This window comes from Cupressus sempervirens, chromosome 2, assembly GCF_028749045.1.
Source record: "Cupressus sempervirens isolate cs-2001-9-10 chromosome 2, ASM2874904v1, whole genome shotgun sequence".
NCBI lineage: Eukaryota > Viridiplantae > Streptophyta > Pinopsida > Cupressales > Cupressaceae > Cupressus > Cupressus sempervirens.
Window position 1 is genome coordinate 371692806 of NC_143119.1, and position 18405 is coordinate 371711210.

The 18405-nt window shown below is 36.0% G+C and overlaps 1 protein-coding gene across 2 annotated transcripts in view; it reads right to left on the reverse strand.

The window, feature by feature from the left end:
• LOC149572687 (NagB/RpiA/CoA transferase-like superfamily protein) overlaps nt 1-17659 on the reverse strand; it is a 38912-nt gene extending 21253 nt beyond the window's left edge. The window contains exons 1-6 of one of the 2 annotated variants that reach the window (XM_089813769.1): nt 16598-17659; nt 15637-15753; nt 5222-5589; nt 4230-4974; nt 3827-3923; nt 3661-3715 (exon numbers count right to left, since the gene is read on the reverse strand). In XM_089813769.1, the coding sequence (XP_089669895.1) occupies nt 3661-3715; nt 3827-3923; nt 4230-4974; nt 5222-5589; nt 15637-15753; nt 16598-17162 (1947 nt within the window). In that variant the 5' untranslated portion in view covers nt 17163-17659. The remainder of the gene's footprint in view (nt 1-3660; nt 3716-3826; nt 3924-4229; nt 4975-5221; nt 5590-15636; nt 15754-16597) is intronic. The other variant, XM_089813770.1, reaches the window with a different exon arrangement.
• Nucleotides 17660-18405: the final 746 nt, after the last annotated feature.

Here is an 18405-nt window from a genome sequence, read left to right on the forward strand (position 1 = left end):
AAAAATAGGACTCAGCTAGAATCTAAGTCAAAGAAACGTATATTTGTTGGATATGGCATTGATGAATTTGGAAACAGACTTTGAAAAAAATCATAAAATTATTAGAAGCGGGGATGACATTCAATGAGAAAGTGTTGTACAAAGACATGTTGCAATAGCATAAGAAGAAAAAAAATGATGTAATATTGGATGATACTCCCAAAAAAGATGTTTCAGTGATCCCTCATGCTCTACAACAATAGCAACAACAAATACCACAAACTCTAATGAATATTAGACGAACAACAAAGCTAAGTAGAACTCCTGAAAGATTCTCTCCTTTTTTGTATTCTATTTTATTAACAGATGGTGAACCAAAAGAATATCATGAAGCTATGCAAGTGGATAAAAAGATTCACTGAGAGTTTGCAATGACAAAAGAAATGGACTCCTTGCTGAAAAATCAGACTTGGGCATTATGTAAATTACCTGTGTGTAAAAGAGCTTTACAAAATAAATGGTCTTATAGGCTGAAAGAGGAGGATGGAGGTAAGAAAAGGTTTGAAGTTAGGCTAGTTGTAAAAGGATTTGCACAAAAAAAAGGCATTGATTTTGATGAACTCTTTTCTCTAGTTGTTAAAATGACTTCTATTTGTACTGTTTTAATTAGTATCGCTACTAAAAATTTGCATCTAGAACAACTTGATGTTAAAACAGCTTTTCTCCATGGTGATTTGGAAGAAGAAATATATATGAAACAATGACGAGGATTTGGGGTCACATGTAAGGAGAATTTAGTGTGTTGAGAAAAGTTTATATGTCTTGAAGCAAGCACCTTGGCAATGGTATATTAAATTTGATAGTTTTATGATAGAGCATGTATACAATTAGTGTCATTCAAATCATTGAGCTTATTTTAAGAGGTTGGATGATATAGGCTACATTATTTTAAGTTCATATGTTGATGATGTGCTTGTCGCAAGGTCTAACATGGATCGCCTCAAAAGGGTTGAAACAATGGTTAGGGCAACAAAACAAATCCTTGGCATGAAAATTTGTAGACATAGGAAGAACACAAAATTGACTCTATCTCATTATGTTGAAGAGGTGTTGCAAAGATTTTATATGGCGAATGCAAACGCTGTCAATACACCTTTGCCTGGTCATTTGAAATTGACTAAGAAGATGTGTTTAAAGACACAAGAAGAGGAAGACAAAATGTCCAAGGTACCCTATGCTTCAGCAATAGGTAGTTTAATAAATGTCACGGTATGCACTAGACTAGAAATTGCACATGTTGTGGGAGTCCTTAGTAGGCATATAAGTCATCCTGGACTTGAACATTGGTATGCAGTCAAATGGATTCTCAGATACTTGAGAGGCACATCCAGCAAATGTTTATATTTTGAGGGCTCTACTACTAATTTACAAGGCTATGTTGACTCATATTTGGTAGGGGATTTAAATACCGAGTGGAGTGCTATAGGATATGCATTTACTATTAGTGAGATAAGATTGAGTTGGATTTCTCGATTACAAAAGCTGGAAAAGATGCATACAAATGACAATTCAACAGATATGTTTACAAAGACAGTACCAAGGGAGAAGTTGAACTCCTATTCAGCTTCGGTTGGTCTTCTAGACTAAAAAAAATTTTAATAGCAAAGTCCAAGAGTGTCTACCCAGTGGGAGCTCAAGGGTAGTAGTATGGCTACTGGATCACTCTCAAAGCAGGAGGCATTTTATTGTGGAGCCTAATCAGTCCCTAAGTGACAGTTTGTTGATTTATGGTGACTAATAAGGCAAGTACTGTACACTTTCCACAAGGCGTAGGGTTTGGGGCAACTCCTCAAGCTTTTTCATGTTGACTTGTCAAACATTTCCCAAGGTTGATTCGTCAAGTATGTTAAGGGTTAACTTGTTAAGCTGACATAAGCCATGTAATAATGGCTTACGGTTAGGATTTTCTAAAGAGAATATACAACTTCTTGCTGCTCGATTTAGTTGTAAGGGAGATTGAAGATTGTAATAGGTTGAAGTTAGTGGAATAATATTGGACTCGATATTTGGTGGAGGTAGCCCAAGATTGGGTGAACCACATACAAATCTTTGTGTCTTGTGTTCAATTCATGTGTGCTTTAATCCTTTGTGTTATTGGTTATATTTGCATATATCTATTATTTTCTGTCTAAATAATCCTAACAATGAATAGGCGACCTCACCACAACTAAAAACGAATGCAATTTCAAGTATTTACAGCAGCATTATTACTTGATGTACAAGAGAAAGGGCATCGATGAACCTTTGTTGAGGAACAAAGAATGTGTCTAGTATTCGAGACATCACATTAAGCAATATTGACAGTTACAATACAAACACAGTTCAACCATGAACCAAGTTCTCGAATTGTTCAGTAGTGTACCTCAAAGGCAACATGGATAGGTTAGTCCTTTCCCCCATTGTTCTATGCTCTGCAGATGTGTATAGTGATTTCTTAACAGTGTTTAGGTAATATTTGGGAGCAGAGTACCAGAAATATGATGCACAAAAGCAAATGTCATCTAAAGATGATGAATTAAATACACTCTCTTATTGGGCCATTGAATAATAGATTAAGATCATGCACGAACATGGAACCTTTCTTCAGGTCGGGAGCTTCCAATGGATTCAACTTATGGTTTAGAATGTAAATTGCTAGTAATGAATGTATGTGCATGGTTCAACAGGATAGTAGTGTGAGCTGCCAGTGTAAGGAATTTTGCGTGGAATTCAAGGAGCTGCTCGGGTATGCCATGTATGAGTAATATTGTAAATCTGGAAATTGTGATCAGACCTGATTATCTACAAATAAGGCATAAGTGGATGTAGTGTATTTGTTATGTGTTTATGCAGTCGTTTGTTTATCATTTCCCATGCAATTGTTTGTGTATCACATTGAGAAAACTATCAAACAAACATCAGAAAACATATATACAACCCAAACTCAGAACTGAAATACTTTCCTGCCAAGTGTTTGTCAAAATATCAATAATTGAAACTGAAATTCTAGACCAGTACTAGCACAGTATATTACACGACACCTGGTTCATCATTCATATGCTTGGGCCAATCCTATAATTAATTAATAAGATGAACTTTTTATGCTTAGGCAGAAATTATTAATTATTCTTCATACACTGTACATATACACATATCATGTTGTTAGAAGTTGACAAGTTGTCTATGATTATTGAACGAATATGTATTGTTGTAGTTTGAAATGTATATATAAAGTGCTCCTGTCTGTAGTTTAATGATTTATCCTAACAAAGAAACTGTGTCCCTGCGCATCCAACTTGACTTTTATGCAATTTTTTTCTCAAACAAACTTTTCTCTAGCATTATGGACATCAGAAGCTTTAGTCTCTAGGAGAATCTTTTTTTAGTTGAGAAAAAATTTTAAAATGTAATAACCTCATTAACAAAGATTAGAAAATTTGATATCCACGAACTTAATCATCTCTTTCCTTCTATGATCCTATGACAACTTTTGTACATATTCATACCAAAAAATATAAGAAACAAATTTGGCTTTTCGTTTTTGAAAGGAGATTATTTATATAATTTATTTTTCTGGTCTTAAATAATAACCTAATTTTCAAAGATAAAGTGTGAAAGAGGCACTGATTAAGAGGACCCTACCATGCCATAATCAGTAACAATCATTGAGACGTAGTCAGCAGGTGTTGCATCATAACTGTGACAATCAACATTAAAACCCAACAATTAGCCTCTGAAAACCACCTGAGTTTGAAACGGGTTTAAATGTAAAGCTAAATTTACTTTTACAAGAGAATAAAGAACACACGTTAGATTTAGTAGCCGTAGGGATTCATCATTAGTCCAACCCTCCAGCTGATTTAACTCTTCCCTTCCTTGAACCTTTGAAAGAACATCTGGGTCGCCTGCAAACAGATACAACACATATATCATAAACTATAATATAATGCAATGCTTTTCTGACTTAAGGAATAATTTGTCACACCAAAAAAATAGCATCGGTTAAAAACGACTTGAGATTATGCATATTCCCTGGAAATACAGTGAGAAAAGTAACTAAAGCAAAAATCCTATTTTCAATAATCTAAAGAGCAAATTTTGACAATATAAAGGAAAGGGAATCATAAATGAATACTGAATCACAGAACCTGTGCAAATTAAGACATATAAATTACTATGTTTTTGGCAGAGATCATGTCAAGGCAAATCACCTAATTCATTTGAGCAAATAGAATCAAGTTGAACTCTTTCATGGAACTTGTAAGCTTCACAGCAAATTAACACAGGAACATGTGATGCATTAGCCACCATTGCTACACAAGCTGTACCCACTCTTGAATAAACCGTTCCATTTGATAGAACTGAAGCAGCTCCAAGGAAAACTTTTGTTACTTCTTGCATTATATAGGAAATTGCGTTTATGTGAGTGTATGTGCAGTTGAGACCACCAGCCAACAACTTACGAAGCATTATTTTTCCTTCAAGTTTTGGCCTCGAGTCCACTACAACAACACGGAACTTCCTCCCTAATTCATGGGCATGTAATAATATCATCTCCACAACACAAGATGACCCATAAACAAGCAAAACATCCCCATCTCTTATCTTTGTTACTGCATGCTTTACTATGACTCTGTCTGCAAATACAATCTTCTCATATATAAACCGATTTATATCTGAGAGAAGTGAGGCCTTTGCTTCTGATTCTGAGAGATTAACTGCTAACTTAGCAATCCGTGCCTTCAAGAATTTAATGGCATTGCCCATGCTAATTGATAGAGGCCTGCATGTGATAAGAAATGAAATGTAACTATTGACCTTTGCAGTTAAATCACGTACCAGGGTTTTCTCAGGTGGCACAACATAATCTTTAATAGCCTCTCGAAAAGCAGAAAGCATTTCTACACATCTAGCATTTCCACCAACTATATCTCCTGTCAAATATTGCAACCCAACCTAACACAAAATTGAGAAGCACTCAGAAAACAGTAATGAAATATATTCTATGGATGTGGCATCGAGATAAAATTTGGTATGGTCTTTTTTAATTAAATACAGCAATAGAAAACTTTCAAATAACAACATACAAGAAGAAAACCCAATAAATGTGTAAGCGAAAAATAATTAAAACTCATCCATCATTAGTCCTAGTTTGTGTGCAATCATCTACCACAATATATTATGTGTATATTAAGAGCAATACCTTGTAAACAGCAGGATGCGGATGTAGAGGGTCTTCTTGAAAGAACTTAGATTCAAGTGCGGGAAGTTGTCTACCATGCAAAAATTGTGGCAAATGCCTAAAGAGTTCAACTCTATTTTTAGTTTCAGTCTGTTCAACTAATGATCGTCTCTTTGCCTTTGCTACACGATATTCATCATCAAATTGCATGCGTGGAGCTGGTATATCTTTCTTTTTATCTTTATCCAAAATCCTTTCTGACGACTTTTTCTCTGAAACTGTGACTGACCTCTTATCTGCATTACTGTCTTTCCTCTGTTGGGGAGGCTTTGGAATCTTTGCCTCTTTTGCAGTAGCTACAGGACCTCCATCTCCACCCTTGTTTCCTCCTACATAAAATACACATAAAATACCATTATAAGTAACTTATCAGGCATATCAGTCAAAGCAACTTTAAATGTTCAAATTGAAAATTCCATTGGCATAACTTATCTACAATAAATATAACTATAAGTGATTTGATATTCAAATGAACAAGACACCACACAACTTGATCTTACGCTATCTGTTAAATACACTTTTACCAGATTCTAAGTCGGAAGATGTATCATGGAGATAACAAGCACATGAAAACTTCCAACCAATATTCATTTTTTTTGCTACAGAAGAGATACATCATAATTAGGTAAATGGCTATAGCTATGACGTCTAAAGGCTGAAGAAAAAACATGTTTTAAAAACAACACATTATGTTTGATCCAACTTTGCATTCAAAGTGCATATTACATGTATGATATAGGATCTCCCTCTCTTTGCCAAAAGAGTTAATAACAATGAAATGCCATCCTTCACTGAAATTCAAAAGAAAAATTGAGGGTTGCAAAAAATATATTAAACAATGCATAGCAGACAAAGAGAAGGTCACACGAGTGTGTAATGGAGTGAAAGAGCAATATAAATAGTACATGGAAAGCTAACTGTGATCAGAAGACTTTTCCATTTCCTAAAGTTGATAAAAAGTACAAACAATAAATCACATATATAAACTTAAACATACTTCACACACAAGATAGATGTTAAAAACTTAACAATCTTAATAAAGGCTAATCATGTTAAGGGAAGCTGGCATTATAATACGCTTTAGCAACAGTTTTCTCATTATTTGATTTTTCATTAGATAACATTCTGTGGCTTTCTAGGATTTGATTGATTAAAAATTTGAACACTGTATTTATTTTGAACTAAGTTGCAGGGTTTAGTCCCTACCGCACCCAGTACCATCCTGGTCTGGTATGCCTGCGGGCACAGCCAGGGTGCATAACCAGAATTCATAATATGTTTTAACCAAAGTTGTGGTACTAGTCGATACAAAGTTGATGCCTGTGATGACCAAAATTGTTTGTATGATACTACGTGACATTCTAATCTTACTTCATGCTACTACACTGTATATGCCAACAACCAATTCTCAAATAGCTTTTGACTTATGAATTACCAAATGATTTATGATACTTTGAACATAATATCCTATTAATTAGCAAGTATATAGTTGTACTGATGCTGTACACTATTTTGCAAATTTTTGAATGATTAATATAAATCCAGTCTTGTTAATGGTTATTAATAATCAGTATCATGCATATTTCATGTCCCTGTGCATGTGCTCGAGATATGATGACACCTGCAAGAATGAACCCTATGGCAATGGCAAGAGATGCAACAATCCAATGCCATCAACAAAGACCTCAAACACGCTCCGTGAACTGGTTCCAACTTGCAAGCTTTATGTCTAAACTATATACCTGTATACTGGATTTTCTTTAACTATGTCACTGTGCAATATTGACTCAACTTATTCTTGCTCGTAGAGTCCCTTGTTTATTTTGAAACGATAATTGACTGATTGAATGAAGCAAAATAGAAGGCTCACCAAATAAGGAAATACAAAGACAGTGTTTCTAAAAGAAACAATCGCCAACACAAAATTGATATATAGAAACGTACTAAAATATCTAACTGACTACAAACACTAACTAATATGATACATCTGAAGATACATTAAGTCACTTGATATATTAATAGTGAAACCCAAGGACTCACATCCCCCAGCAAACCTTGAAGTACCGTCCCTAAGACACCCCTGCACCAAGTACGTGGAGTACCTAAGTACCCCCACCTCCACCATTTGACAACCACACAGTCATTGGGATGGGTACTTGCATTTCAATTTAAATTTTGATTTTTGAATGTTATTATTGGGTATGTTCTATGTTACTATGTTGAATGAACCCTCCCAAAATTGAGGCCCTTTGTCCCCCGTCCTGAAACCATGTCCTAGCATCCCGAAGTTTCAACATACCCAAGCATCCGTGTTGCATTGTATATTAAGTTACTTAAATGACCATTATAAGGTAAAGTATCAATATTATTCTAATGCCTTCCCTTAATGATTAATTTATTAACTAACTACCTATTGATGTGAGTTTTGTTCCACTACAATATGCAAAATCAAATACTTAATGTTACATGGAGAAATACCAAACACTCAATCCTCTCTTGATATAAGGTCATGTCTCATGCTAAGCTTGCAAAGTAAGATCATGAAATGACTTCGAGATTCCTTCTTAATTGTAGACTTCACTCAATTTTATGATGTGATATGATAGTTATCACAAAGGGACTTGCGCCATTCATTCATTGGATATCAACTTTTGCACTCCATAAAATTTGGCTCTACAATGTGTGATGAAAATATAGTTTACCTTTTCCACTTTAACTTTAACTTAGACTTCTAACCATTATGAGGTAAAGTATACAATATTATTCTAATGTCCTCCCTTAATGATTAATTTATTAACTAACTACCTATTGATGTGAGTTTTGTTCCACTACAACATGCAAAATCAAATACTAAATGTTTCACGGGGATATACCAAACACTCAATCCTCTCTTGATCTAAGGTCATCTCTCATGCTAAGCTAGCAAAGTAAGATCATGAAATGACTTCAAGGTTCCTTCTTAATTGTGGACTTGGTGAGGTAATCTAGATCACCATGTCATAATGCAAACTTGATCATAACAATTCGCCATACAAGGCACAACAATGAAAAGTAGAGCAAATTTGGCATTTTATCAAAGCAACAATTCTCCAACGTCTCTCTCTTTACAAATGAGGGGAGCTCTCCTTATATAGGGAGCTCAAATACAGCGAATGGCCAAGATTGATTTGGAATGATTTGAAATCAAGGGCCAAGATTAATCAAAATAATCCCTATTTTGGGTTTCCATAACTACCTGCTACAAGCATTAAATGCTCACCCAATTACAACTAAGCACCGCCTTGTGGACCAATGAAAAAATTCAAATCCATAACAACTTGATAAGGATGAATGACACGTGAACTAATGAGAAGAGTGTCCATTGTAGACAACGCCACCTCATCACCTTGGGAATTGTGTTCCTTATCCTCATCCTCCTTCACGTTCAATGAACCTAGAGACCATCTCAGCAAATCGTCTCCATATGACACTTGGCATGTTTTTATCGATTGGGAATAGGGTCGCCACCTCAGCTAACTTATCCTTTTGAACATGATAAATACCCTTACTTGCTGAGGAGAGATAATTTGTTACTCCTCTAATTGTGATGGCTGTCACTCTCAATTGCTTCATCTTCTTAAAATTTCTTCGATCCTTTTGCCTTCAGCCTCTTCTTGTCCTAGTCTCCTAAGTCGTTCCAAGGAATGAGTTTTAGCCCAGCCTTCCTTCAATACAAAATCTTTGTTGGTGAAGATGACAAGTTCACAGGGCACCAATGCCCTGATTTTCTAAATTGGCCCCTTGGATGTTCTGATCTCCTCTTTCATGTCTCGATCACCTTGGAGGTCATCTTCATCTTTGGTTACAAACCAAATCTTGTCCTTGGCTTGCCTATCAAATTCATGATGGGATCATCCTTTTGTATTTGGTTCATCCAACTCCTAGCTACCTCCTGCCTCAGCTTGAGGTGGTATCCTTTTAATGCCCTCAGCTCCTCCTGTTACGCTTAGCCCTGCAACAAAAGATATAACCATTAGTGCATTCCACTATTCAGTAAATCTGATGTCAAAATCAGAGGTTAGTATAAGTCAAGTCATTGAAATCAGGATCTCTGGTGTTCATATCAGACTTGAAAAATTGAACTAATTGAGACTTCTTGCATCCCCCAAAGAATGATGAACTTAATCATAACAAGCAGAATCAGCCTTTCTCTTAGTATTTGAAACCCATAACATGATTGGAATGGTCTGATATCAACCTATAGGCTTGAACTGGGTTACCATTGTGTGAAATTATAATAGTTATCAGACCTGTAACAAAACCAAGTTCACTGTTTGACGCCTCTTAGAGATCAAAATCAGAATTCTGGAGCCTTAAAATGGAGTCCTCTCAATAGAAATTTCCTACAGCTGAGCGTTGAGAGACTGAAATAAGATGGTATGTCGCTCCTTAGGCATCAATTTGTCATCCCACACATAATTTGCAGCCCGTCCTGACTGTTAAAAGTTGCTGCCTGCTGGAAACAGATTCTGCTGCCTAAGTTGCTACTACTCAAATTTCAATGGGGTTAAAATCGCTGCTACTATGGCTGAATTTGTAGCCTTACTAGGATCTTTATTCGCTGTCTTTTATGGGTAAGATTGCAGTTATTTTGGGCAGAATTCGCTGCTGCAGATGAGAGGGTGATTTCGATTTGATTGGGAGTTGAAATGATTGATTTTCCTCCTCTTCATAGGCACCACTGCTAATTTGAAAGGGCCGACCAGGGGCATTTAAATACATTTTAACAATTAAATTACTGCCCAATCAGCGAGTCAACCTGGGATATTCCAGGTCCCCTCATTACATGATGTGCTTTGATTAGTTAAAATTGCCTCTGAATTTAATTCAGGTATCTGAATTTAATGCTCAATTTAAAGGCAGATTTAAGGCCAGGTTCTATATATTTAGGGCCTGGCTCGGTCAGTTCAAGCCTGTCATAAAAATCTCAAGGCCACACGCCAGATTAAGAGACTTATTTCCTTGAGTTTTGAGCCCAGACCTGAGCTTAATTTGACTTCGTTTTAACCAAGTCTTACATCTGCCAGGGCTAATTCATGTTTGGCACCCAGATTTAGGGCCTAGCTGGGCCTAATATGCTTGGATATTGGAGCAATATGGATGGCACGCTACCTAGATTTAGCACCTAGCTGGGCCTAATATGCTTGGATATTGGAGCAATATGGATGGCATGCTACCTACAATAGCCCAGATTTTACATTTCAATACTTGACACCACCCTATAGGATTTGATTCATTCAAATTTAGGTCTGATTTACGCCGTTTATATCAGATTTGTGTTGCAATTGCAAAGTTCAACGTTACATGTTACAAAGTAGGGCCACTCCTTAAATTGGCACTTAAAAGGGCCAATAAGACCACACACCACATTATTTAGGCCCTCAAGTTTGAGAGTGCAGCCTTTAATCCCAGATACAGGGCCTAGAACCAATGGATTTCAGCCCAGCTCTAACATTATTGTCTAATATTTAATCTCAACACGAATCACCATGTATAAAGTCAGACTTGAGAGCCCAACGCAACCATTTACTCACATATAGGACAGATTTCGAGTCTTCATCTTTCCCTTTAAAAAATGCCAGGCTCATCTTGCCTAAAATTGAATTGCAAATCCTAGATCTTGAGATAAGAAAAAGCCATCTATACTTGGTTTGACATAACTTACTTGGGTAGCGAAACACATCTCGGCCAAGCTGAGACAACATTTACTTGGTAGCGGAACACATCTTGGCCAAGCTGAGACAAAATTTACTTGGGTAACAGAACACGTCTCGGCCAAGCTGAGAGAACATTTACTTGGATAGCGAAACACGTCATGGCAAAGCTAAGACAAACTTTTACTCGGGTAGTGAAACACATCTCAGCCAAGATGAATTTTATACTTAATCGAATTTAGCTTTTCTTCTAGCATCACTCCCAATTTTGTTCCATCTCCCTGACTTAGCCAAATCCACATTTCCACCCAATGCCAAAACTTTATAACCCCACTACTACCACAACAGCCAAAGCAAAAAAAGAGAGGGTGTTCCTATTTGCAATGGGATGATGGTGTGAAAACCTCACAACACTACCCTACAAAAGATTGAATTTGCATGTCATTTGGCCATGAATGCATAGAAGTCTGCCCCCTTTACTTCAAAACACTTTGCGACATGAACCTACTGCTAAAACCCTCCCTAGTGATGCAACACTTTATAGATACAAGCTAGTTTACCAGAATCCTTCGAAAATGATGTTGAGTACCTAAGGTATCCCTCCCTTTACCAAGTGACACCAAGGTCGGCTCCAAAAAAATTTCTTTCTGACAAAACTCAATTTTACCCAAAAAAATATCAAAAGTAGCAACACCCACGAACACAAACACCAATAAACTCTAGTACATTTTTCCTCGAAACTCAAAGCATAACCCAAAACACTCTACCAGAAATAGAAAATTTTTTTAAAGTCAAAATATTTCATTTAAGATAGAAAGCCACAATTTTGTGAAAAAAATCATCAAATACCTTTATTTATAGGGAAAATGGGAAAATCCACAATTATTTTAAAAATAAAAATAAAATACCAGCAGCCCAAAGACAAAGAAACTCACATTTTAGGGGTTGGAGGAGGGGGGAATCCAGGCAAAAACCCTTTCAGAAAACAATGCGACTTTTATGGAGAAATTCAAGCAAACCCCAAAAAAGGAAATAGAAAAAGCGAGTAGATTTTAACAGTCCATTATTTATATTGCTTTGTTTATGGATTTTGTTGTGTAAAATTTTTTATTCCATCAACATCTCAAAACATGCTTTGTGACCTATCATCAAGAAATAGAAAGTGTATATATGTTTTTTGGGGAAAATTTTGTTAAAACACATCATGATTTTTTGTGGAAGAAAATCAGATAATCCATCATAATTTATTGTAAAACAATCGAAAAACACATCATGTTTTTTTGTGGAAAGAGCCTGAAAACGCATCAGAACTTTTTGTGGAAAAAAAATAGGAAAGGCATCATAACTTTTGGAAAAAATTATTTAAAAAAAACGTCATACAAAAAATCAGAAAACCCTCAGTCGACTAAAAACAAAAATTAATTTAAGACAACACCACGATTTTGTGAAAAGTTACCGGGCTCTTGATGTGATGTTCAAATCACACACAATTCAGGGAAAAATAACCAAATAACTTTGTTTCATGGAAAAATGGTAAAAACCCCACAAACTCGAAATCTAGAGAAAATCCACAATGATTACTTTTGAAAAAAAAAAAATACAAATACCTTCCATGTTTTTTGTTTTAAAAAACACGAGGAAAAAATTTCTCAAAATTTATAGGTAATTAAACCACGAATTTTATTAGAAAAAATTTGTCCAAAATCAACCTCTACACTAATTCCATAAAATGAAAATTTATTGATTGAATGAAGTAACACCAAAGGAGACGAAGGCTCATTATATAAGGAAATACAAGATGTTTCTAAGAGAAACAATCATTACCAAAGAAGTGAATTATAGAATCTAACCAACTAGATACATCTAACGATACATTACGCGAACAGATACATATGAAGTAACTTAAATGTCTCTTATCAATTTCGGGGTATATAATACAATATTATTTTAGTAACCTCTCTTAGTCATCAATTTACTAACTAACTACCTTGAAAAAGACTGAACTGTGGGTTGTTTGACCATGAAAGCTTAGAAGGTGTTGAATAGACGGAATATTAAGAGGGGGGGCAGAATCAGTATTCCCAAATTTATCAGAATTAATTCACTTGCTGAACTTTAATATCAATAAACAGAAATGTAAACATATGCACAAAAGAACACCAGAATCTTTATCATGGAATACCCAAATGAGAAAAACCACAGAGAGGGTTAGATCTCAATATCGTATAACTAGTTATATAATATTACAATGCTCACTGCACAACACATTGTCGGTGGACTCACTACCAAGGGCTCACTGCAAAAAGAGGTTACAAAATGAACTGTTACAATTGAAATCGACATATGCTTGAATCAATTCCTTTTAAGTTCAAAATACAAACTTGGCGCACTTCATTTATCCTCCACAGATTTGCATAGCCTTGATGTCCTTTCACAAATTTACATACCCTTCACATCTATATCTCCTTTGGTCTGTATCTCTATACGTCTCTTTGTCAAAGAGGATAGACCAAATATATACACATATATTAACCTCACCGATATATTGTCAACCAATTGCAAGCATCACTCAATCCACCAAAACATTTATCAATATTGATATCCACTTGAGTTCACATGCCTCGTGCAATCCTTAATCCTATCCCAAATTCGTAGTACCAAAAACATTCATGTGATGAAATGCAGACCAACTGATCAATTGTCATGTTTCAAAGAACCAAAGTAATTGGTGGAATGAGTTAGCAAACCAATAAAGTAACCCAATTGGAACACCGATCCTCGTGAAAACTTGATCACAGGTATATCGAGAATACCGCAACATTCTGTTCAAAACAGATTTCTCCATATGTCCATGTGAAGAAACGTAGACCAAAATACTGTTAAATACATCTCAAAAAGCCTGATGGCTTAGAAAAAAATAAGTCCACAAAGGTGTGTTGACATCAATGACAACCAAAACAACATTCTCCTTTATCAATGACAACAATCTCCCCCCTTCTCATTGATGGCAACATACAAAAACCAAAAACTTGTTTTGAATAAAAACATTTTGCATGAACAATAAAAACTCCCCCTTAATACAATGTCTTTCCTTGTGTTTTAACCTTTTTTTGGTGTTCTTCCTCCTCCATTACTCTCCCCCTTTGCCATCAACGACAAATGGCATCAAAAAGATACCAAAAAGGTGTTATCAAAAGCTCTTTATTTACCTTTAGGAAAAATCTCCTTGTAGTTTGCTATGAGTTCTGGATGATAAGCTTTCCAACGGATGATGACATTAAGCAGCATTGAACACAGAGAATTACTTTGTACCAATAGTTAGATCACACTGTCAAGATCATACAAATCAATCAAGTTTGACTCCTGCTTTTCCGCTTCATCAAGCATAGTAATGTAATGATCCAATTAAGTTTCTACAATCTTTTTGACTCTCCAAAAGGTACTAGTATAGTCATCTCTTCTCCTTTGTATTTTTATCACTTCATCTTAGAGTACATTTACTCTTTTCCTCTGTGTACCATCCTTATCAGCAAATATACCAAATGAAAATACCAACTGATTTAATTCTGTCTAAATAAAGCGATTATTTTTGTTGTATTTTTTGGTGGTCTCGAGCAATCTGAGACAATATCCATTAGTGCTAGCCATTGCACTAATGCAAACTTTCATTTCTTCAATATAAATCATGTCTTTCTCAAAATTTTCAACAAATTCTCCACTGTAGATTTCTTGGATGAAAATTTGCTTACAAGTTCAAATAATATATTTAGAACCAAACTTACAATGTCCAAAGGAGCAATGTTGTTCCAAAGCATATGAGTAACTAGAGCTTCTTGAATTTTGGCTTTGTCATACAATGGTCTCGAAAAATATTCATCTCCCATTCTTTTGATGCCATTTTCTTCTCTAAGTATTTTCGGCCTCTTTTCCACTCCATAAGGATCCTCATCTGAATCTTTTTTTTAAAAGTGCGCAGATTTTTTCCTATTTTTCAATATCTTCTTCAAAAGGTTCAAATTCATCAAAGTCAATAACAACCGCAATTTCCTTTTTATTTTTCTTTGGCAGATTTATTTCTATTTTCAATATGCTCCTCAAAAGGTTCAGATTCATCTAAGTTGATAACAGAATGGACAGAAGACTCGACTCAGCTGCAAATGAGAAGGCAGGAGACAAGACATCAATAGGGGTTTCATTGAATATACATGATATGCATGAGGCTGAGGATGAGGATGATTTCGTTTTTAACAAATTATTGTCATCCAGTTCCAACACACCCCTGTATCCACTCAGAAGCATTTGACAGAGAAGAATTTTGTTGAAAGTGAACAAGGATTTTTAATTCATATTGATATATTATATCACAAATGACACTATGGTGTTTATTGAGCTAATGCTTTTATATACAAAGTAAGGAAAAATTGTTTATGAGTTCTCTAAATTTGGTTTATGTATATTTTTTTAAGATAAGCTTCACCATATGATTTATTCTGGGAAAATTCCCCAAGTCTTTGCCCAGCCCCCAATCCAACTCACTCTTTGGGCCTGCTGATTTTTTGTTGAGGGGTCTTGGTACTATGAATACGAACCTTGGATGACTTCCATTCTACACACCAGAATTTCCACGACTTTGAATGAAAATATTTAAAACCCTGCAAAAATTTTATATAATAGCATGAATACCTGTCACCTTCGCAGAAGCTTTTGCTGCCCTCTGAGCTTCTTGAAGTGCTCGTCTCTCAGCTTTCGAAGTCCTCTCCTTCAGAGGCTTTTGCTTTAAATCATCTTCTCCTCCTGAAACTAAACATTCAGGATTTTCTCAGCCCTAAATCTACTCGGTGTTTAAACATTGCTACAACTAAATAAACAATGTGAGTACTGTAAGTACGTACTAACTCCACCTCTTTTAGCCCTAATTTTAGCCATTATGTGATGGTAAAATCAAATAAATAATGTAAGTGCTTTGAGTATATCCTAGCTCCAGCCCTTTTGGTCATTACAAAAAACAGATAATTGAGTACTATAATTCAAAATCCCCTTTCTCTTCAACTACGACTATCCATTTCTTAACACTGTATGGAAATACATCAATTCAGAGGTGTATTTATTATTATATTAACCGTGCGATGCGTGTTTACAACACTTCGGAATGGAGCCGAAGAATAACCAAATTTATATTAAAAACGTACGAAACCTTACCCATAATTGACAAAGCAAAATTCCTTCTCAAACACAATTCTAGGCATACTTTAACGTTGATATGAGGCGAAAAACATTATCAGCTTGATTCTAGACATTATTAACATCAATTGAAACAAGAAACAAACAATCCGAGACAGCAACATGCAGTACCATTTTTTTCAATCCTTATTCTACTCATTCCACCAATATTGCTAGCTTATAGTCACAAGGAAACTCCAGAACAGGTAGAAGAACGTCTGACGGCGTAGACATATTTTGTATTGCATAAATTAGAGTGACCTGTTGTTGAGTGAAAGATATAGATGAGGCGGGATCAATTATCTCTTGAGGAACATGTGCACTAGAATTTGTAATGAAAGTGCTTAGGCATCCAGCGCACTAGCTCAAAGGGGTTTCTCATTTGAAAAACAAATAAAATCATAAACATGGTTGAAAGGGGTACCTGCTAATTTTTCTGGGGGCATTGTGGCAATCGGAGGAAGGCTGGAAGCGGCAGCAAAAGACCCTGCAGGAACAGATGGACGCATGTTTGCAAACTCCATGGAGCTGCTGGGTACAGAAGCCACTCCATGGGGCATCCTGGGACTAGGGTTCGAATCCGCGACAATCCAGCGAGGGGAAACGCGATCTTCATTCATCTCCTCCGAGGAAAGAGTGATGTAGCCACGCTCCGTGCCGTTCCTGCTGGAGGGTGACGTGCCAAGAACAGAATCTGCAGGGTTATAACTCCCCGGGAGCATTGTTTTGTCCGCGTGACCAACAATCATCGGAACTGGTCCAGGCACGGGCATGGGCACAGCCCGGACGACAAGGTTGTCAGGTGCGTGGCGGGGGGGCGGAATCATTACAGGCGATGGTGAATTGGCGGCCGCTGCATCCTCGGTCACTGCTGCGTAGACTGCCGGGGGAGGCTTCGGCTGTGCTTCGCTGCCTCCTGGGGTTACAAACCCCACCTGACGGACTTTCGGATCAATCACCATTCTCGACCCCCGCCTTGCTGCATCCATTCCCCGAACAATAATAACAATGCCCCCGCCCTGCCCGAACAGTTTATATATAAAGTGTTTTTAACTTTTAACCCGTCTCTACAACTTTTCCTCCTGTACTTCATTCACTGACAATTGCGGTGATGATAATATGTCAGACAGCAATGGCCCGATTGTTTTCATCTGTCGAGAAATTTAAATGGTATCATCTTCTAGGTCTGTTAGGAAACATTTGTGACTAAGAGGGTGGAGATTACAGAAACTGAGAAAATGGGCAGAATTTTTCATGTTTCGTTCGAGAAATCGTTCAAGAAGTTGCCATTTTTTTGCACAAAGATTTGGGTTTTGTGGTCGAGATAAGAACGGAAAATGAGACACAGAGTATCAAGCCAGGTGGAAAACTTAGAGGACTTTTTTAATTAAAAAAGACGACGCTAAAATCCAATGGGTTAAAATTTGTAGCCGTCCAATTGAGAGGGTGTTCTCTCTTTACCGGTAAAGTATGGCCTCTTCTTTATGCTAAAAACTGAAAGCTTCTTGAGAAGTTGTAAGGCGGAAAGGCAAACATTGCTTTTCTTAAAGGGACTCCTATTCTAATCACTTTGGTGGGCACTCTTCTGCAACAGACAGGTGGGAGCCCCCATGAAAGGTGAGTATTTGGGTCCACAACCTTGTTGAGCATTTGATTAAAACAAAGAATTAAGTGTCACTGATCTTCATATCCTCCAAATATTTTATAACATTATAAATGATAAAAGCATATGCCATCTATTTTCCCCATTTGTTTTACACTTTTGGGCATATTGTTTATATTTTAAGTTGGTCCTTTTTAAATGAATTCACTGATTTGGTTTTATGTGTATATTTAATGGCTATTTAAGAATTAATTATTATTTAACAATATACATTTTGTTTTTTTTTTTTCTTTAAGTGAGGATTTAAAAGGTTTAGAGTCTTGTTAATAAAGTGTGTATTTAAAATAGTTTATCTAAAATATTTTATATATTATAATAATAAAATTATCTTGATATATAATTGGTATGTCAAATTAAAAAAGGTATATTTTTCTATATTTTTGTGGAGGACATGAGGTTAGAAGGTAAGTTGTCTACTAAATAATGTCCAATGGAGAAGTCATGGTTTCAAATTAATGATGGATTCGTTTAAAATTGATCGAAAACTAATTGGAGTAAAACCTTTGAATCAAAATGATAGTCCATGGTCATTATCAACATGGTCATATTATGTCAATCCAACTTGATAG